We start from the raw sequence: 22,457 nt of genomic DNA, 5'->3' as shown, positions 1-22,457 counted from the left end.
GTAGGACAGCCAGCCATTACCCAAGATCACAGAACTTCCTTGCAGTTTTTATGTAAAGAAAGTTAGGGGCGCCTGGGTGGTTCAGTGGATTGAGCATCTGACTTTGGCTCAGGTCGCGATTCGCACGGTTCATGGGTTTGAGCCCTGCGTCGGGCTCTGTGCTGACAGCTCGGAGCCTGGAGCCTGCTTTGGATTCTGTGTCTCCCTCTCTCTCTGCCCCTCCCCTGCTAGCGCTTACTCACTCACTCGCTCGCTCTCTCTCTCAAAAAATATAAAGCAAAACGTTAAAGAAAAAAAGGACAAATTTGAAAATTTCTGATTAACTTCCATGGCAGTACTTTCCAAGGGTAAAACTTTCAGGTCCTAAATGTGATCAACTTTATTCCTGAGAATGTAGCAAACTTTCTTTTAAACACAAAGTACAGCTCTATCATAGTGAACCTGGGAAACGCAAGCTGTTACGACAGTGTCACCCGGATAAACTCTGGTATGTCCATTCAGTGAAGACTGTCCGTCAATAAAAAGGAATAAAGTATTGATACAGACAACCACTGGGGCATTTATAGGACATTTTTGAAGTTACAGAATTATGATGGACAATTCAACGGTTGCCAGGGGGCAAGTCGGGGGCAGGTGGGGGTTTAGCTGAGGAGCGTGCGAGCTGCATGGAACCGTTTGACCCCGATGGTGGATGGGGTGTGACATGAGTCTGTCCTTGGGACACAGAAAGCAGAGAGCGCGTGTAAAAACTGACAAAGCCCGAGTGAAGTCTTCACCTGACTTACTCGTATTGTAACCCCGACTCTGCCTGGGGGGTGTGCTATGGCGGTGTGACGTGTCACTGGGGAAGCACCCGGGAACCCTCCTGGTTCGCTACTTCTTGTGAGTCTTAAAAACGACGTCAAAGTTAGAATTATCAAAAAGCAAAACACTGTCACCACCTTTGGTCCATGAGAGTTAGTGTATTCTGGGAGGTGGAGGTCTCAGGCTCTGGAATGGGGGCGATGAGCTTGCATTCGTGCCCTGAGGCTCCCACTGCTGTGGCCTCCGGAGGGTTCTTAACCTGTCGCCTTTTCCCGTCTGCTTCCTCATGGGATAAAGTTGTATTTAAAGTAATACCTCAGTAGCGTGAATGCACTCTTCGTGCCTTTGTCCTTCTGAGTCTTGCCCCATTCTTCGTGTATCCGTTTGTGTTGGCTTTTAACATCATAATAGGTAGCTCTTTTTATTGGCCAGTATACTTATCTCATTTGTCTTTTTTTTTTTAATTTTTAAAAGTTATTTATTTATTTACTTACTTACTTACTTATTTATTTATTTATTTTGAGAGAGAGGGAGAGAGAGAGAGCATGCACGTGCACATGAGCAGGAGAGGGGGAGAGAGACAGAGAAAGTCCCAGGCAGGCTCTGCATTGTCAGTGTGGAGCCCGATGCGGGGCTCAAACTCACGAACCGCAAGATAATGGCCTGTGCCAAAATCAAGAGTCATTCACTTAACCGAGTGAGCCACCCAGACGCCCTTCTCATTTGCCTTTTAATTGTGGCACTTTTTCATGATAGATTAGTACGTGCAATTTTTAAGTTAAGTATAAGTCTGAGGGAGCATTGGTTAATTTATCAAACGGGTGCAGGAAAGGTCAGCCACACAGCCCGTTCATTGGGTGTGGCTCGAATGGGAAGCCCAGTGCCCTTTGGGACTCTTCTCCCCGTCTGTCGACTCTGCTTTCTTCTGGTTAAGTGTCATTCTCTGCCAGACCTTCCTCACCTGGTTACACAGACGGTGTTAGAGGCCTCAAGCCCGTGTTCTGCTCGCTAAATTACACAAGGAAAAAGCAAATACTTTATTGCAGCCAGTTCCGGAGTGCATCTCCCCTGAACCCACCACTGCTTGTCTTGTATGTAGCGTGAGTCCGTAAGGCCCGGCGCCCTTGCCTGCCCTTGGAGGCCGGGGTGGGTCTCTTGTGCCGCAGCCTTGCATGTCCGCTGTGCGTGCAAGGCCCCCGTGGTGCGGGTGCTGCGGGACCCCTCCTCCTTTCCTCCAGCCTGGCTTCGCTGTGGTCACTGTCCCCTTTGTGTAGAGAGCTGAGCTGAGCTTTTCCAGCCCCAAGCCTTCCACCTCTTCATCTGGTCCCTTTCTCCTGGTTAGCTTGCTTACTGATGTTTTGACACAAGCACTACCTGCTTGGCTTGGGTGGCTTGTCACGGGTACCTTCGCTGCTCCTTCATTCTTCGACTGTTGGAGACATTTTATTTTAAGGTGCATCAAACTGCATATACTTAGTACCTTTATTCATTTATGAACTAAAGGAAGTGTTAGTCCTTTAATAGGAAGGTTTATCCCTTTGACACGTTGACACAAAAGATTTGGCCTCACTCCTGCACAAATATATTTATACTGCTGCCATACAGGATGACTTCTGCGGGCGTGCGTGTGCGTGCACGTGCGCACACACACACACACACACACACACACACACACACACCCCTTAGCACTGGCTGCTGCATAGCACATGCAGTGTTTCACGTGGCTCCCCAGTAAAGGCTGAAACCGTTCTGAATGTTGGGGAAGGCCTGAATTGCTTTGTTGTCCTTCACCCCATATCTGATCCTGTGACCAGTATTTGCTTGTTGTGGATGCTCGGGAGGTTGGCTGACATCACTCTGAATGGAAGGCCCTCCTGAGTCTGCCCCCCTCTCCCTAAGTGTGGCTCGGAGCAGTGGTGTATTCTCAGAGCCCCCCCATGGAGCCCCGGGCCCTGGCGTGCCACCTGCTGCCCTGTGCACAGCTTTGGACTCTCCTGATGGCTCCAGGATTTCTTTGGTTCAGTTTATCTGGAACACTGACACTCCCATTTATTTTTCCTAAAACACTACGTTATTTCAAATCTCCCACGCCCACTCGGAAACGTAATGCGATTTGGAATTTTGCTTGTACCAATTTAAACTGCTTTCATGCCTTTCCAGGTTTTCTGTTCTTAGGACCCAAGACCACACTTCGTTTGTCCTTGTGCACATGGCCGTGGGTGCAGTGCCGGCGGATTCTCAGGGCACTCGGGTGGATTTCCGCCTTTGTTCCACCTAAAGTCCTGCCTGTGCCTTCCGAGCTCACGTCCTGCCTTCGCTGCTGGGGTAGGACCTGCCGTACGCCCCTGTCCATTCCGTTTTGGCCCAGGGCCTGTCTTTCCTATCAGACCTTGTCTGGCTGTTGAGACCGGTGGTCGTCTGCTCCAGTGATGCAACTCACCTGTTTTTATGTGTTAGTGCAGTTCCCACAGCGATCTTGCGCATAGGTGGCATTTTACAGGTACTGTTACTGAGGCTCGGAGAACTCAAGTTGTCGTTTGTCCAAGATGATGGAAACTTGAAAATTAAGAATCAGTACAAGTCACACGTCGCCTTAAACCTGTACAGTTCAGGTACCCACGCGTCTTCCGGGCGGAGCATGGAAAGCAGGTGCGGGAGAACTTGGGCCGTGCAGTGGGCAGGAGGTGATTACTGACATACGGGAAGGGAAAGGAAAAAGGAACCCAGGGTCACTCGCCAGCTCTGTCCTGCTGTTCACTCCTGTGGAGAAATGGCTTCCTCATGGAGAAACCGTAAACTTGCTCTGTGTTGTGGCGCAGGGAGAGGACGGTGTGTCGTATGCCTGCACTTAAAGGCTTTTGTGGAAAGGCGAAGGCTGGATGCTCGATCGGCAACAGATACAGTCGTCTGAAGCCTGGGAAGAGGTCCAGGTCCTGACGGAGGCCCGAGCGGCACCGTCACTGCATGGCATTGGGTGAATTCAGCCAGTGAGGCTTGAACATCCCCGGCCACCCTCAGTATGTCACAGAGTGTAAAGATGTCACAAGATGAAGAACGTTGGGGGAGATTCAGATAAAACCACATCTGTCCGTTTCCTTTCGGTGACAATTTACAGGAAAGGGGTTTGATTACTTTTGATGAAAACTTCTCATTAAAATGACTATTCTTTTGCTCAGATTAAGATCTAAGACTAAGCCTCAGTCAGGCAGGAGTGCACGTGAGCCGGTCCAGGTGGATTGTCCCCTGAGCAGCCGCAGGCGCCGGGCCCAGCGTGCCAGCTGAGATGCGCCAGGCAGGTGGGGCCTCAAGGGCATCGAATCGCATTGCGTATTTTAGGAAAATACACCTCACCTTTACCCGGGGCTCGGGTCTCCTCCTCAGACATTGTGTAGAGGAAGGGAGGCCACGGTGGGGGGGGGGGGGGGGGGTTTGGTCAGGAAGGTGGGCTGGTGATGGGAAGCTGGTGGCCATGCTTCCCAGTTAGCCTGTGCTCGGGCGCGACCCTTCCTGACGCCCTGGCCGGGCCCGTTCCCGCCACCTTGTGTCACACTGGCTCATGAAACGGCAGGCTCTTACGGCTCTGTGACGACAGCAGTTGTTTTGTTAAATCGTGGCCGTTCGTGATGTCGAGAGGATCCCGTGGAAGAACCCAGAAGGTGCCCCTTTGGTCTCCACTCAGCCCCAAGCCCAGCAGCACCCTGTGAACTCCGGGAAAGTACCCATTTGCCCTGTGGTAGTTGAGGCAGGCTGACGTTTTCCAAAATAATTTGACCCCGGCACACAAGAGAAGAAGGTCGTGCCCCCGCACCGCGTTGGCCTCTGGGCCTGCCCAGCCCACCGTGCTGAGCTCCACAGGGACCCACACCGCCCCCTGCGCCCCCTGCACCCCGGTCATCAGTGGCCTGACCCCCTGCCTGCCCCTGCCCCTGCCCGCTCGCTGGCCCACTGAGCCTCTCACTTGACTGTCCGGGTTCAGAGGGTCTGTCTGATCGCCGATACCCGGCTCACAGACAAGTCCACACAAGACGCCGCGTGTCCCTCCTCCAGCCCCTGTGCCCCTCAGCCTTTCCAGGCGGTGGCTCTTAGCGGCTGCCGCTGGGACCCTCGCCAGTGCTCCTCAAGCTCCTCGCCGGCCGCTCTGGGCGCTCACCCCGGCCCCACAGAGAGAGTGGTGTCTGCACCCCAGACCTTGACAGGAGGCCGCCCGTGAGGCCGAGAGGCTGCCGTGCTCTGCCCCCCGTGCCGTCCTGGGGTGTCTGTCCTCCCTGACCGGCTGGTCTCCCTGCTGTGTTGGCATTGTAAGTAGCCAAGAGGTCGTGAGGCCGGTTTCAAAGGTCTGTGTATTTGTCCATTACGACTTTTCTTTCTGACCGTGAGAGGTCTTAGGAGTTTTGAGATGGGAGCGTTATGGACAAATAACTCATTATGATCATTTTAATTTTCCTTAACTTGCCTACAGGCTGTCTTCACTGACTCTGACTCCTTCACGTTGTTTTCCAAGTGTGCTGTTACTGTTACGAATTGCCATTTGGGTCGCAGTGATTGAGGGTCAGCAGCCTCACCACATGGTGGAGGTGCGTCGTGTCTGCTGTTTTCGTGACACAGTTGCACCGGGCACAGATTTTTTTATGGGCTTTGACGCGTATCTGATGATCTTAAGTCTTATCGTTACCGAGAGCAAAGCGAGGCCAGAACTGCTAGGTACAAAAGTATGAGCAGAGTGAGTGCTTCACTTAAGCCAGCAGGTGGACGAGTGCAGCTTGGGTCAAAGAGGCGCCATTTTTAAAATGTACTCCAGACTCCGCCTCAGCCTAGTCAGGGGCCTCCGTGGCTCTTGACTGTGAGACCCTGCGCTGCACCTGGTGGCCTGGCCCCGGCTATTCTGATCCCGCCTCTTGCCACTGTCCCCGGTACCTGCTTCTGTCACCGCCCCGGGCCTCAGGTCGCAGCCCTGGCGTGGAAGCCTGGCCTTGTGCGGGGCCGAGCGCTCCTCCCGGGCGAGTTCAGCCTGGGAGTCACCACCAGGGGGGAAGCCTCCTGTTTGTTCTTGTAAAATGAGCACATGAGCACGTTTTGACAATGTCTCCCAGGGAGGCACCGCCTGAGCCCCATGAACACAGATCTCTCCTCTGGGCGTGCGTGGGGCGCGTGCGGCCACCCATCTTCTTCCCGGACATCCGATTCCACGCGCTCAGCTGTAGGGCAAGGATCGGGAGCCCGTTTGACCACCACCTGCAAACACGTTGTGTGGCGTGAAAAGGTTCGTTGGCTTAAGCGTCAACAAATTCGTTTATTTTAAATGCTGAAATCCAGTATCACCCACCTAGTTCACGTAAGGTCAAAGGTAATAAATGTCTGTGGAAAACATGAGTGTGAGGTCGTTGCCTGGCTTTGAACCACACTGACAACTCTGGTCGGTTTTATTCGGCAGTCTGCGTGTGAACTTGGACATGGGCAAGGCCGCGTACGGGTGGATGATCATGAAGGACGAGAGCATCCCCGGCACAGTCGTGCGCACCAGCACCATCCCAGAAGAGCTGGGACGCCTGGTGTACCTGCTGACCGACAAAACAGGTACCGAGCCGGCATCCAGTCCGTAGTGATCCTGTGTGTCCACTTGTGTGCCCGGGGTGTGTGTTTGTGTGTGTGTGTGTGTGTGTGTGTGTGTGTGTGTGTGTGTGTATGTGTCCGTCCACGTCTGTCCACATGTGTGCATGGGGCGTGTGTGTGTGTGTGTCCATGTGTGTTCACGGGTGTGGGTGTGGGTGTGTGTGTCCACGTATGTTCAAAATGTGTGCATTCACATATGTGCATGGGTGTGTGCACCCACATGCGTGCACAGAGCATGTGTCCACGTATGCTCACAGGGTGTGTGTCTACATGTATGCACGGGGCCTGTGTGTCCATGTATGTTCAGGGGCGCACATGCTCGTGTGTGTGTGTGTGTGTGTGTGTGTGTGTGTAGAAGGGTATTGAATTCATTCACATTTAGAATTTTCCAGACCTTGCCTGAACTGGCACACAACTAATCTTCATCTTGGAATATCATCAGAATTAGCAAAATGTTAAATTCTTAGAGATTTAAATGACGTGCTTGAATATTTTTAATTCTCTGCAGCCTTTCAGTTCTTTCTTTGTTTTAACTGCCTTTATGACATCTCTGTAGAGGGTACGTAAGAGGAAAAATTGCTTGTTTATTACAGGATGGTACTTTTGAGCTGTTGGGAGGGTACGACAATGTGTGTATGGATTTGGTATTTTCACAGTAACACTCCTAAAGAGCCTTACTAGAAACTACCCCATCAGGTCTGTGCCCCAGATTTTATATTTTTTTATTTCACTTTTAACTTTTTTCATCAAAGAATTCTTGTCAATACGTAACATATTCAATAAAAGACGAACTGAATCTGGTACTATAATAAAAGTCCTATCGACAGGTTGAAGTCCCTACCTGATTGATCCATTCGTGGCTTAAATTCCCAGTAATTCTTGGTGAACTGGAAATAAGAGAATACTTCTATCACATGGCAAAATATGTCTCAAGTAAAATTCAACATTATTTTTAACAAAATGTGAGAACAAGCTTCATCATAGGAAAAGTAAAGAAAAGACTAACGTGATTTAGCGTGTGTTCTAGACGTTGCAGTAAGACAAGACACAGAAGTCAGCCGTACAACTAAAAGAAGAAGCAAATATTTGTAGATGAAACAATGAACCAAGGAAGCCAACTGCTAAAAGTCAGTGAAGTGGCAGGTCACGGGGCAAAATGACAGAATGGCTCCCTGTGCGTCAAGCAGACTGAAGAGTAAAAACCCGCTCGTGGCAGTGCGAGGGAGCATCAAGCGTGGGCGTAAATGTGAGGGGTGCGAAGGTGGTCAGACCTTCCAGAGAATCGTGAAGGAAGACGTGACCCAGTGGAGAGACGGGTCGCGGTTCCCAGCGAGAAGACTGGTGTTTCGCAGTCGTCCACCTTCACGAGGAAGTGAGGCGTTTACCGCGGTTCGGTCCAAATCCAGCTGTCAGGTGGCGTTGACGTCCGGTCTTCGTGAGGGCTTGTCTTTGTAGCATCTCCAGGAACTTGCCGGTGAGTTCGTGCATGGGTTGTGAGATCAGAAATAACGAGGAGCTTAGGCTCAAGACGGTACCCTGGGAAGATGCCTTCAGATGCCTCCTTCCCACCCTCACGGAGCTGACAGGAGAAGATCTTAAGAACAAATCTGTAACAGTTGTGGCGAATAAGCAAAAGTACCCTTACAGAAGTGAGTGATTTCTGGAAACCGGGTGGAGTTATTTTGATGGAGAAGCTGGAGCCAAGCAAACCCAAACTCAAAATGGTTCCTAGAGCGACCCTGCCGAGATGCCGGGACGTCTCCCCAGAGCAGCGTCCTGGAGACACACGGAGGGGATAGGTGCGGGCTGAGGTGGGCGAGGGCCTCAGCTGTCCACAGGCGGTGGGAGGGACCCGCCCCCGCCCTCCACAGCCTGCTCTCTAACCGTGGTCTAACAGATGAGAACAGCTGTGTGTGCTCGGACCTCCAGCGCCAACAGGCCTGCTTCCCCCGAGAGCAGGGGTTCCGTGACAGTTTACCTAGAAAGAAACCCAAAGGAGCCGTCAGGAGAGCGTCTAGAATTATGGGACAGCTTAGTTACACCTGTAAATTCATCCTTAAAATTTAACTACATTTCCTACACCAGTAACAATGGGGGCATTTAATTCCAAAAATGCCAATTAGAACAGCAACAAAAAGTATATTAAAAATAAATTCAAACAAAACCCGTGTAAGGCCTATACGGATGTAAGTTCTTACCGACATTCTGGAAGACCTAAGTGGTGGACAGGCACACTGTTTGTGAGTAGGCGTCTTCGTGCGGTGGAGACATGGCTTGTCCCCAACGTGAAGACCCCTGACCTGTGAGGGGCACACCGTGTCGGGCCCCCTCTGCGCCGCGGGTGGAAGTGTTACCTGCTGGGCACTCGTCTGGGCAGGCTCCGCACAACACTGCCTCTCGGGAAGCAGCTGCGTGTCTGAGACAGGAGACGACGTAAGATGGTTCACGGCGTCATTTTGGAAAACAAAACCGAACAGTGTAACACCAGAAAAGCAGTGACTGCTACAGCGTAGAAGTTATGGAGCATTATGGGGCTCCCGGGTGGCTCAGTCGGTGAGGCATCCGACTTTGGCTCGGGTCATGATCTCACGGTTTGTGAGCTCGAGCCCCGCATCGGGCTTTGTGCTGACGGCTCGGAGCCTGGAGCCTGCTTCATTCAGATCTCGTGTCTCCCTGTCTCTCTGCCCCTCCCCCGCTTATGCTGTGTCTCCCTCAAAAATAAATACAAATGTTTAAAAAAATTTAAAAAGCAAAAATAAGTAATCTGGGCTCCTGAGCTTTAAAAAGAATTACAAAAAATTACATAAAGCACGTTAGTGAGAGGTGCCTGGGGGGCTCAGTCGGTTAAGCGTGTGACATCGGCTCAGGTCACGGTCTCACGGTTCACGTGTTCGAGCCCCGCCCGCCTTGGTCTCTGCACTGAGGGTGTAGGTCCTGCTTGGGGTTCTCTCTCTTTTCCCCTCCCCTGCTCATGAAATAAACTGGAAAAATCTTCTGCATTTCATCCTCCGAAGGCCTTTTTGTACCAGAGGTCATGGGAGGGGACTCCCGCCGTCACTTCCTGTTTTGAAGACGTGGAGCTTGAAACATTTTTTGGATTTAAAAGTTTTCGGTCTCGACCTTTCTCAGAACCTTTGTCGGTAACCACAAGGTGAACACCACTTACTGAGCACGTCTGTGTGGCACACGCGGTGACAGCCGTGCACTGTCCTTGTCCCGGGCCGTGTGTCAAGTCCACACGGCCCCAGTCGCAGGTGATGGAAATGGGGGACAAGGTGTGGAGTCCCGTCATGGCTGCGGGCACATCGCAGACACGGCACTGTCCTCGCTGTGACTGTAAACGTGCTTGTCACACAGGCGGATGGGGGCACTGGCACACGGGGGCTTGAGCCCTCGCCGCTGGGCACCGTGTGGCCTCGGGCAGACACCGGCCTTCCGGGCAAAGCCCCGTGTTGTTGGCCAGGCAGGTTTTGTGGTGGGCGTTACGCAGGGGAGGCGAGGGCAGTGCGGCCTTGCTCGCCTTCCAGAACCTGCCGGCCCACCCTCTGCCTGCAGCGCCCCCCTGCGGCCAGTAGGCTGCTCTTTATTCCTTCCTCTGTCATGGGACTAGGTTGACCCGAAGTCGGCCGGGGCTTAGCAGTCACGGTGGGTGGCTGCGGAGAATCTGGGGTGTGAGTTTGCAGACACGGTCCGCCCGCGTGATTGCGACCAAGCTGTGGTGTGAGGGGCAACTGGAACCGAGAGGCGCCAACGTAGCCGGGAGGCGGCGCTCGGCGTGACCGGGACCAGGCTTGGGCTCGGTCGACGAGCGTTCTGATGGGAAGCGTCCATCACACCGCGCGTCGTTGGCCACAGCCGAACGGAAAATGCAGTCCCCGTGATTGCGTTCCCGCTCCCTTCCCGTGGACGGGAGAGCAGTGCGGTGTAATTAGCTGTGATTAGAGTGCACGTTTCCGGTAAGATCTGAAATTAATGATGTTGCCATAGTGACACGTGTGCGGCCGCCAGTGCGTGAAACGTGAAGTAATTCGCTCGACGAGAGCAGACATCTGTTAGCTGCCGGGATGCAGACACCGACAGGGAACACCAGGCGTGCGCTGGACCCCGGGACAGGTCGTGGGTACTGGCCACAGTGAGGCCACCGTCCCCGCTCTGGACAGCGCCACCGCTCGTGCGACCGGACCGCGGAGGGCTCGGTAGGCTCAGCTCCAGCCAGGCTGCAGCCTCTTAAAGCGGGACCTTAGTCCCTTGTTGGGGTTCTGATCTTGACGTAGAACAGAGCTTTACCAAAACACCCCCCGATACGACAGGTTCTTCGGGAGGCACGCAGGGGTCCCAGCACCCGTTGCCCTGCGTGCCCTGCGTGCCCTGTGTTCCTGCTCCGAAGGCCGTCTGGTCTGTGGCGGGTGGCAGCAGCGGAGCGTGGCACACGTGAGATTTACGAGCGGGCGCGAGTGTCCTGGGAGCCAGGGGAAGGCGCTCTCCTGCCCAAGGACGACAGCCCAGCCTCGGCTTTCACAGGGTGGTGCGTTTGACCAGTACGGGGATGCTCGGCGCACGCACCTGCCCACAGTTTGCGGCGTGCGCCCATGGGCACGCGGACACACGCGGCGCTTGAGCAGACACGTACAGTCCCGGTTATCGTGACCGCTTGACGGAAAGCCCTGTTTACAGCAGGTACAGTGTGGGACTCGAGTTCAGTATGTGCGACGCTTTGAAGAATCGACGCGTACTCGACGGTGTGGTAACTGAGTCTTAATCACTTCCGAGTTTTGTTTCCCTTCCTTCTTTGTAAGGTCTGCCCAGCTAGGCCCTTCACAGGGAAGTCCACGGGCCACTGCCCTCGCTCTCCTACAGCAGATCCAGGGTGAGGCCGCATCCCAGCCCGGGAACAGTTGACCTGAAAGCTTCGCGTCTGCCTCTCCAGGGACGTCTCCAGGCATCTGTCGACGCCCTGAGGTGGGCGCCCGCAGGACTCTTCCCTTAGAAACTAACACCCTCTTTGCCTGCTGTGCTCCTCGTACTCCAGACCGTCTGCCTTAGTAAGGGGCTACACCTCTCCCGCTTTCCAGGAATCACAGACCTCTTCTCAGAAGATGCTTTCTGTCCCTGGCGCCATCAGAATGCCAGGTCGCTGGGAAGCCCTCCGGTGGCTTCTGTCTGCCCCTCCCGTTGCCGGCCCCTCCTGCTGACAAAGCTGCAGATTTGGGACATACTAACATGTGTTGTATTAAGATGACAGAAATTGCCAAAAACTATCAACTGGTTGAAACCGTGAAAATTGTTTGACTTGAAAAATAATTTTGCGTCACCGACTCTTCTTTTGTTTTTTTTTTTTTTTAAGTTTATTTGAGAGTGAGTGCAAGCGGTGTAGGGGCAGAGAGAGAGGACAGGGAGAATCTCAAGCAGGCTCTGTGCTGACAGAGCCCGCTAAGGGGCTTGAAGTCCCAAGCCGTGAGGTCACGACCTGAGCCGAAACCAAGAGTTGGACGCCTGACCGACTGAGCCACCCGGGTGCTCTCCCCCCACTCTTTTAATAACTGATTGAACCCTAGACTTTCCTGCTGTTTGAAAGGGCATAGAAAGTCTGAAACCAGCCCTGAATTCCCTGCTCAGCATTTCAGAAACAAAACACAACTGAACTTTAAAATGTGCCTTTCACATAAAGGAATGTCTTTAATGCAACAAGATGTGAACGTATTTACTCAGATGGCAAAATAACAGCCAAATATTTCATTGTTTGATGAAATGATAGTCGTCTGTTTGAATACATCAGTTACAGCCTCCTTAAAACATGAGTTATTAGCACTAGGAAGTCATACCAGGGGCAGGATGCGTCACCACCCGGCGTTTGACTCCGACGACAGGTCCCCAGGGCAGGCTACTCTCAGCATTTGGCACAGCTGCTGGGCAACCGTCACTGCAGTCATAGCCTAGGACGCTTTTGTCCCTCGCAGAGCCACCTGATACGCACCGGCAGCCCCCACACTTTCCCTTCCCGCACTCAGCCCTCCGTCACCTCTGACGACCTTCTGCCTCATCAGCCTGACTGTTCTGGATTTCTCACATGGATGGACACACGTTGTGTGGCTTTTTGTGTCTGGCTTCTTTCGCTCAGCATAGCGCTTTCCACGTTCAGCCACGTTGTCGCATCTGTTCGTACTTCATTGCAGAGTAATACTCAGTCGTGCGGGTCGACCACGTTCTATTCACCCACCTGTCCTTTGAAGGACATCGGAGTGGTTTCTGCTTTCTGTCTGTCAGGAAGAATGCCGCTGCGTCCATTCAAGGCTCGAGCCAGGGCAGGTAGGCGAGGAAAAGAAAAAGGCATCCACACTATAAAGGGGAGTAAAACTCGTGTGTGGCATGGTCTTTACACAGAAAATCCTAGGGAATCCCCTAAAAGTCTGTTAGGATCGATAAATGATTTTAGTAAGGTTTAAAATACAAGACGAATACACAAAAACGAACTGTATTTCTACACGCTAGCAGTGAACTATCCCAAAATAGAATTAAGAAAACAATTCCATTTACAATGGCATCAAAAAATAAAGTCGGTGCCTTATAGTGTTATGATAGCAGCAGGGTTCCCCAAATTGATTCATGCACTCTACAGAGTCCCTTTCAGTCCCAACTGCCGCCTTCGTGGGAATTGACAGGCCGACCCTACAACCCCTGTGGAAGTGCAGGGGACGCAGAGTGGTGTCAGCGGTCTTGGGAAAAGAGCAAACCGGGGGACTCCACAGTTCCTCGTCACAGAGCCTGCCACCAGGAGGTAGGGGTCAGACAGGGTGGTGCTGCGTGTGAGGGCAGACGTCGGGATCAAGGGAATGGAATCGAGACTCCGGACATCAGCCTGACACTGGCAACTGGCTTTCAGCAAGGCTGCCTCAATACACTGGGGGATGAATGGCGCCTTCCGCAGGCCGTGCTGGGAGAAACCACACGGCCACGTGCAGAAGAATATTTGGGACCCCTGCCTCACACCACACGGAAATCGGCTCAGCGTGGATCACAGACCTGTATGGAAGCTCTAACATGACCATTCTTTTAAACTGGTTGCTTTCAGAAGCTTCTCAATTTATTTTCTGTTTCGTTCTCCTTGGCTACGTTAAGCACCAGAATAAAGAGCTTTTAGGTATTTGCCTCAATGTAACATTTGGGTTATAAACATAACCCAAAAGGAGAAAGAAGCAGTTCAAATCTGGATTTAAGTTATCTTTTAATTATTTTAAACTAAATTTTATTTTATTTTATTTTTTAAGTTTTTTTAATGTTTATTCATTTTTGAGAAACAGAGAGACAGAGTGCAAGTGGGGGAGGGGCAGAGAGAGAGGGAGACACAGAATCCGAAACAGGCTCCAGGCTCTGAGCTGTCAGCACAGAGCCCGATGCGGGGCTCAAACTCACGGACCGCGAGATCATGGCCTGAGCCGAAGTCGGCCGCTTAACCGACGGCGCCCCCCAGGCGCCCCTATGCTAAATTTTAAAATCCAACAATATATTTACTATTCCAGCATCTGCTTGTATGTGTCTGTGGGAATGATGTGGGCTCCCATATTTTCAAGGGATCTGGGCACGTTCCTCCAGAGGTTTCTCCAAACAGCAGCAAGAAGCAGAGTGTTGCGGCACGGGTGGCGTCGGGGTCCCAGAACTTGAAATGCTGTCACCAGGCTAACTGGGGACAAGTAGCTAAAGCAGCCCGTTAAAATAGCAGTCACTCTTCAGCCCCAGATTCACTGTCCAGAAATAGTCTGTGAGTGGAGCGGTGGTCGTGATGTGCCTTTGGTTGTGGAAAATACTTGCTGTCTGCGTGGAGCGTCACGCTTGGGGATGCCTCGTAGTTTATGCCGCCATCACCTGTTGTGTCCCCCGCCAGTAGTCGAACCCCGTTTTCATCATGTAGGAAACCAGGGGTTTGGACCCGGCAGGTCGGTCGTTGTCTTCATTTGAGTTTTCGCGGTAAATGCTCCTAATAGAGGAGTTTGTTGTACTCTAAAATATATCACAGCTAGTTTAATGAAGGACAAAATGTTGCTGAATCAGATGCTTGGCCATATTTCGCCTTGATGAAACCAAACTGTCATTCAGTCATTACATCTAACGCTGTATTTAAATCCACGAACCTCGGAATTATTTCCAGCTTTGCAGTCACGAAGCAAAGATTGATGGCCCGAGACACAAGGGCCACGCGTGTGAAGAGCAGAGATGTCCCCACCGTCAGGTGCACAAGCTTCCAGACGCCAGTAAGGGCGTGTCCCGGGCTCCCGACCCAGGCCTCCCTGCACGGCTGTGCTTCTCCCGTCGGTGTTTTCCCTGCTGAGTGGAACGTCCCCCACAAAGGAGCCAGTGTCGGGGGGACAGTGCACGGGACGGCACTGAGACCCGTGCCCTGGGCACACGTCCTCGTTCACGCCCCAGAGCCCTGTTCCTCATCCTTGCGTATTTTTGGTGAGGGGGCGTTCAGAACAAACTGTGCAGGTTTCTCCGAGTGACCGGCGTGTGCCGTGTGGGAGATTTACGCGGCTGAGGGATTTGGGTTCCTTTGTCATAGTTCACCTTTAAGCACTTTTTGTTTTCCTCACGTCGTCCAGATGGCAGGAATTGGCACTCGTTTGCCCCGTCCACCTGCTGCCTGGGCATTGTGAGTTGAGCACGTGCATACGTGCCCCCAGACAAGCTGGCCGTTGGCTGTGGTGGCTTCCTCCCGTCCGGGCTACGGCGGGATGCTTCTGGTCAGCAGTGTTGTGTTGCCTTGCTGATAACAGTGACATTCGCGTATTGCAGTTCCTTTTTCCTTTGATTGGATGCGTGGAAAATGGAAAAGGGGATATTCTCCTAAGTATAGTACAGTTGAGACGACCACGGAGATACGTCTGGAGGGGATGGAACGCGTTCAGGCACCGTCGTTGAACTTGCTTTGTGCGGTCATTGGCCCTGATCCATTGGCAGAGCGTTTAACTTTGAAGGGAAAGGCTTGCAGTCAACTGGGTGGATTGCCAGAAGTGTTGTGTCCAAACGCCAAGGCGCAGAGACGTGGGCTTTACGTTCCGGTTAATTCTCCAAAGTTGATCCTTTCCCTCGCTCCATACGCTGCATGCAACCAGCATTCTCTTGTGGAGAGAGCGGTCCCCAGACTTCGGATCTTGTGACCGGCTTTCTTCTCGGGCGCTCTGATTCAGGCGATACGGGGCTGTGACTTGGGCTTGGGGACTTAAGATCTCCCAGGTCTGCTGGGTGCACACAGTTAGACGCTGAGCCACCCGGCCCGAATGCAGCGTCCACATCCTGCTGGTCCGAGGCCTTGGGGCAGGAGACCTAACCTCGTGGGCGTCTTGGACAGCTGACAAGTACCAGTCCCCCCCACGCTACTGCCTTGATGTAAAACAGATGTAATCTTCAAAGAAAAGTTAGCATGAGAAAACAAAATGTTTTATTGTAACAACGTGTAATCTCGAGACTTCTTTAAGTACATGAGCATTAGCCAGTTATATGTGAATAGAACTTACTATTTTTTTTAAATTAGGAAACAGGTATAAAAGTTAATTTATCACTAGGTAAGTGAATGTCTAAAATTACATCTTAAGAACGTAATTTACGGCTAGTGCCTCTGAACACCTCTGTGATTATGACCTGAAGCCTGTCGATGCCATGGCTGAGCATGCTGTGTTGGCGGTGGGCACTGTGACCAGTGTAACCCGGGGACACATGTGTGGCACGTGTGTAAATTCAGACTGTGCTCTCCGAAATCTCATCTTGAAGAATCTACCCCACAGAAATCACGTTTTTAGAGCAAAAATTGTAAACCGTCTGAGTATCCATGCTTGGGAGAATCGCCTGACAGAATGTGGTATGTTACAGTGAGTTTATGGTACACCCCGTGCAGATTCCATACTCCTGTGTGTTGCCACGTGAGAAGGTAGTTTATAAACGTGTACCTGTCTCTGTCAGTGTCCTGTGATCGTAGGAAAGATTAGGAGAGCTTCCATACCGAACTAGGCGATCCCAGAGTGTTAGAGGGTGAAGTGAGCCTTTACAGTGTGCTCCAATAAAACCTAGAGCCTCCAGTTCCGGAACAGGGGAGCGGATGCACTTCTCCCCGTTCCTCCTGCTGATGTGACGTATGGAACGCACACAGGGGGACTGTGAGCGCGGAGGGAAGCAGGCAGGCTCGCAGGGCCCCTGGGACCCCAGGAGTGACGGCGCTGGGGTCAGTTCCCTGCTGGTTTGCCTCCGGCCCCAGCCCGGGTGCTGGAGAAGCCAGCGGTGCAGAAATGCCAGCGGCACGACGAGCCGCAGGACCAGCTGGTGGGACGGGGGCCTCCTACGCTTCCGTTCCAGCCCTTCCAAGAAGGTGTGCATGTCAGTGCAGCGGGTGTGGCCCCATGACGTGCCAGATGGAGGGGCCGGCCAGCGCGACCTTGGCCGTTGCATGCCGCGTGTCAGTCTGTCCGGTCGGCCTGTCGTACACCTCAGACTTGCGGCGTTAAATTCCGTTCTGTGTCAGTAAAGCTGACGGAGGATCTGTGGCCCCACCCTCTGCCCCAAGGGTCCAGTGGGGACCCTAGACTTGCACCCTTGCCCGGCCATCCGGAGATGACCCAGCTCCCGGTCCGGCAGATGGAGACCTGACGCGCTGAGCCAGGGCAGGGACGGGGGAAGGGTGGACGTGGCCGCAGGCGAGGGAGGTGCTGGCGCAGACCCACACGCGATGGTGACGCGGAACCACATGCACCGCCAGTGCTGCGCCTCTCAGTGTAGCAGAGCAGCCCGTGGTGAGGGGGTGCCGGGTGGCGGGCACGGGGGGGCCCCCTCTGTGTATGTGTGCAGCCTTCTGTGAATCCATGATCCTTTCAAAGTCAGTCGGAACAGAACCCAGCCACCCTGACTCAGGCTGCCACATCTGGGAAAGGTCTTCGCTAAGACTGCTGCCCCCAGCGAGAAACACCACCTGTGTTTGCGGGGGAGCGTGCGTCCCCGAAACCACGACGTCCCTTGGTCTTTGCGGGGGAGCGTGCGTCCCCGTAATTGCAATGTCCTTGGGAAAAGCACATTCGCTACTTTCTCCTGTCATTGCACTCGTGTACCTGACAGTCGTTAACTTTTGAAACTCTAGAACTCTCGTCCTGTGCTCCTCTAGCATTTCGAGTACCCCGGATACAAACACAGGCCCCTCGATTCCAGCAGCAGGGATGCGCACTGCTCCTACCGGTCTGTGCTCCTCTGAGGATCAAGGAAGGTGATGTTTGTGAAAACAGCGGACTTGTAGAGCTCAGTGTCAGACCGTGGAGCGTTCCGGCTGGAGGGTCCACCCTGCACGGCCGAGACTGTGTCCTGGGAGGACGGTCCGGGCTGAGCTCAGAGGGCCCGGGGGTCACAGAGGGTGTGTGGGACAGAAGCAGCAGCTTGCGTCGGTGCCTGTTCTGCCGGCGTGTTTGCTCTGCGCGTGCGGCCATATTTCTCCCAGACGCCCTCTTGCTTCCGTGACCGGGTTTCAGGCCGTGTGTCTGTCCCGCCATCGGAGTTGCCGGTGTTGGACGAATGGGGTATTTTTCCCATTCACTGTGACGTGAGTGCGTTAAACGTTGTGATTATTCTTGACAGTTTGAAAACCTGTTGAAACGTACCAGACGCAGCCCAAAAGATCTTTCTAGAAATGACCGATCCTTTCTCCTACAGTATAATTCGATCTGCTCTGTTTCCTGAAATGCATTGTAACCTTAACTGAGTCTGGTCTTTGAACGAAGCCTCGTCCCCCTCGACACAAGTTAGCGCGGCACGGAGTCTGGTTGCTAGCTAGCAGCCGTCGGCTGAGGCAGGTCGACGCGTGGAAGACAGAATTGGTCATGTCAGGATCTGAGGTCTTGTCTCACTAACGTACCGGCAGTCCGACCGTGTGCGGCTGGGCCACTTCCTCTGTGCCGTCTGTACTTGTGCCTGGAGCGGGGACAGTGCTTGCCCTGGCCGCTCGGCGGGCTGGCACCTTTCAAACCACGAGCGAAGGGCCTGTGGCTTCTGCGGAGCCCTGCCGTGAGCCTGTGCCCAAAGCTTGAAGGGGTAGGAGGCACAGTACGGCGGGCCCCGCGGCTCCGCGCTGGGGAACTCGGGACGGGGACACCATTGCCGGAGCGCAGCCCCCGGGCATGCCGCGCCCCCTCCCCGCCAGCCCTGCGGAGCCCAGACCCCCGAGCAAACTCCCGGCCTCTCCGGCCTCTGGATTTGCACCCTCTTCTCTGTCTCCAGCCCCGCCGCCACATCCCCGGTCTCCCAGACCTTCCTCGACTTTGTCCTCCGCCGTCGCCACCGCTGTGCTGATCAGTCCCCGTGACCCACGCGGGGGATGCCCTCGGTGACGGGACACTCCTCAGATCCGCAGCCCTCGCTGTCATCCTCCTCCAGCGGCTGCGGCCGCAGACCCCGCGCCTCTGCCCACCGTGCCCAGCGTCCCCTGGGAGCAGACCTGCCCTGCGCTCCCCTCTCTGCCTTTGCGCCGCAGGGTTCTTGAGCAAAGGGACCCCGAGTCCTCGTGCTTCGGGCTCTTCGTACATGATCTCACTCACCCTGTGCCACAGCTGGGCAAGGTACGTGGTCTCGTCCTTATTTCAGACACACCGAGGTGTGACGTTCCTTGGCCCCCAGGGAACAAACAGGGCGCACACCCTGATCCGTCAGCCTCCAAGACCCCGTGCGCAGCGATGCCCTTAAGAGAGTTTTTTGCCAGACGCATAAATGAATGCCAAGTGTGTTAGAAATCGATGGGAATGTGAGGGTTGATGGTGTTTGGGGAACGGTGGCTGCATCTTGAGGCCGTGCGGCCACCGGAGCCTGTGGCTGATGTGGGAGGAGTGTGTCTGGTGAGGATGGTGTGGACCCGTCGGGGGAAGGGGAGGCCAGGGGGGATGGGGGGGGATGTGGACCAGTGGGGAGAGGGAGAGGCCGGGGGGGATGGGGGGGGATGTGGACCAGTGGGGAGAGGGAGAGGCCGGGGGGCATGGGGGGGGATGTGGACCAGTGGGGAGAGGGAGAGGCCGGGGGGGATGGGGGGGGATGTGGACCAGTGGGGAGAGGGAGAGGCCGGGGGGGATGGGAGGGTTCCATGTGGACCGGTTGGGGGAAGGGAGAGGCCAGGGGGGATGGGAGGGTTCCATGTGGACCGGTTGGGGGAAGGGAGGCCAAGGGGATGGGGGGGGATGTGGACCAGTGGGGAGAGGGAGAGGCCGGGGGGGATGGGGGGGGATGTGGACCAGTGGGGAGAGGGAGAGGCCGGGGGGGATGGGAGGGTTCCATGTGGACCGGTTGGGGGAAGGGAGGCCAGCGGGGATGGGGTGTCCATGTGGCCCAGTGGGGAAGAGGGGAGGCCAGGTGGGGATGGGGGTCCATGTGTTCCGGTTGGGGGAAGGGGAGTCCAAGGCCGTGCTGTGCATCCAGAGCACAGAACAACCATCCTAGAGGAAGAGTGGGAGGAGCTGGGCGCTACAAGATCGGGAAATGGCGGCGCCTTAAACTCTAAAAGGTCAGCAAAGCCACAGTCCTAGCAGCGCGGCACAGAACAGACCAGTGGAACAGTCAAGAGCCGAAAACACCCACGCACATGAATGGCAGGCAGCTAATGTCCAACGAAGGAGACGAGAACACAGGATGGGGAAGAGACTGTCTCTGCAGTAACAGCCTCGTGCAGAAGAAAGTACTGGACCTTTTTCTTATACCCACAAAACTAGCACAGAACTAAAGACCAGAAACTGCAAAAGTTCTAGAGGAAAACACAGGCCGTAATCTCTTTGACCTTGGCCTTAGCAACATTTGTTTGGATCTGTCTCCCCAGGAAAGGGCAACAAAAACTCAAATAGACCAATGGGATTTCATCAAAGTGAAAAGCTTCTGCACAATGAAGGAAACTGCCAACAAAACGAAAGAGCAGCTACTGAGTGGGAGGAGATATTTTCACATCAACCATCTCACAGGGGTTAATATCCACAAATATGTAAAGAACTTAGACAACTTAGCGTCAAAAAAATTTTTTTTTAATGGGCAGGGGCGCCTGGGTGGCTCAATCAGTTGAGCGTCCGACTTTGGCTCAGGTCACGATCTCACGGTCCGTGAGTTCGAGCCCCGTGTCGGGCTCTGGGCTGATGGCTCGGAGCCTGGAGCCTGTTTCCGATTCTGTGACTCCCTCTCTCTCTGCCCCTCCCCTGCTCATGGTCTGTCTCCCTCTGTCTCAAAAATAAATAAAACATTAAAAAAAATTTTTTTTTAAATGGGCAGAAGACACGAATAGACATTTCTCAAAGAAGACACACACCTGGCCAACAGACACATGAAAAGATGCCCCACGTCACTCATCAACAAAACACAAATCAAAACCACAATGAGATACCGCCTCACACCCATCAGAATGGCTAAAATCAACAACTCAGGAAACAACAGATGTTGCTGAGGATGTGGAGAAAGGGGAACCCTCTCGCACTGTTGGTGGGAATGCCAACTGGTGCAGCCGCTCTGGAGAACAGTGTGGAGGTTCCTCAAAAATTTAAAGTAGAACTACCATGTGATCGGTAGTTGCACTTCTGGGCATTTATCCAAAGAAAACAAGAACACGAATTCAGAAAGCCGTCTGCACCCCTGTGTTCCTAGCAGCGTTATTTACAGTGGCCGAGACACGGGCACAGCCCAAGTGTCCACCGACAGATGAATGGTGAGGAAGATGTGTGTATATACAATACTACTCAGCCATAAAAATGAAACCTTGCCATTTGCGACAGTGTGGGTGGATCTAGAGGGTATTACGCCAAGGGAAACAAGTCAGAGAAACTCAAACGTGTGTAATCTAAACGGACAAACAATAGAGAAACAGACTCCCCAGACACAGAGGTGGTGGCCTGAGGGTGAAACAGGTGAAGGGGATGAAGAGGGACAGACCTGCAGTGACAAAATAAGTACGTCCCGGGGACGAAAAGTGCAGCACGGGGAGCGTGGTCGATGGTCTGGTAGTAACTCCGTATGGCGCCCGGTGGTAACTGCACTTTTGCAGATCATTTTTTGGGGAGTGCAAAATACTGAATCACTAGACAGTGGCCCCGAAATAGATAGTATATGTCAATTTTACTTCGGTGTTTACAAAGAGAAGAAGGGGTGAACGATTAATACAGAAACAGTAACAGCGCGGAGTGAACTGGCGCTCCCAAGTGCCTGTCCCCGCGGTCCCTGTGGCGTAAGACAGCGAGCGGAGGAGAAGACGCATCTCTTTACTTGGGGTCTTCTGTGACTTGCATCTAGCGGTTTAAAGACCTAAAGAAATAATAGTTTACTCCTATTACTCCTAGATGCTCCATGGCACTGTCAGGCCATGGTATCCTTCTCTTTGCCACATACATAGAATTGCTAGTAAGAAGTCAGGTTAAGGAGAAGAATTACTCGTCACAGTCCTGCTTCTGAACTGCCTCATTACCGCAGCCCTTTGTAAACCAGTCTCACGTTCAGTGTGTATCAGAGAAAAAAATGTCGACAGGAAATTCTCTGTGTCAGTCTGATAAGTAAAACATTTTTTATTAGAGCAACATTAAATAATTTTTCAGGGAACTCATCCAGGCACACGTTAATAGAGGTGAACTTTGTGCTTATTCTCATAGGAGTTAACGTATGATTTCATTGTCTTGATTTCGGATAAGAGAACTGTCGTTTTCATCTCAAATCTCTGATAGAAATCATTTCTAGAACTTCCCTTATTTCATTTGGAGGCTGACTTGTTTTTAATTACGTTGTTTAATGCAAGCCACTATTTTAAGCTAATTCTATTTAATGACGACATAACCCAAAAACTGTACTTCTCACATAATTTTGACTTCAGGAAACTTGGGTTCCATTTATTCAAGGTATTAAAAGGGTTAAAGACAAAGTTTATAAGACAAGCACCCGTAAGAGTAGCTGCTCTCTGAAATGCATGAAGGTCTGTTGTATGGTGTCCACTCGTGCAGGAGGACGGACGGAGCCACCCCTGACACAGTGACGGGCAGCACGGGCTTTCCTCTTACCTGTCACGTTCAAGT

At 53.1% G+C, this 22,457-nt stretch overlaps 1 protein-coding gene across 12 annotated transcripts in view; it reads left to right on the top strand.

Annotated features, from left to right (window-relative positions):
- The window catches only part of ATP9B (ATPase phospholipid transporting 9B (putative)), a 254,172-nt gene that overhangs the window by 178,596 nt on the left and 53,119 nt on the right, over nt 1-22,457 (top strand). For 10 of the 12 annotated variants that reach the window (XM_058691763.1, XM_058691764.1, XM_058691766.1 and 7 more), the window contains one exon: nt 6,236-6,378. The exons of the other annotated variants lie outside the window; for them this stretch is intronic. In XM_058691763.1, the coding sequence (XP_058547746.1) occupies nt 6,236-6,378 (143 nt within the window). The remainder of the gene's footprint in view (nt 1-6,235; nt 6,379-22,457) is intronic. 12 annotated transcript variants of the gene reach the window in all.

Source organism: Neofelis nebulosa, chromosome 11, assembly GCF_028018385.1.
Source record: "Neofelis nebulosa isolate mNeoNeb1 chromosome 11, mNeoNeb1.pri, whole genome shotgun sequence".
NCBI lineage: Eukaryota > Metazoa > Chordata > Mammalia > Carnivora > Felidae > Neofelis > Neofelis nebulosa.
The sequence above is the reverse complement of the archived record's forward strand: the minus strand, read 5'-3'. Positions and strand labels throughout refer to the sequence as shown.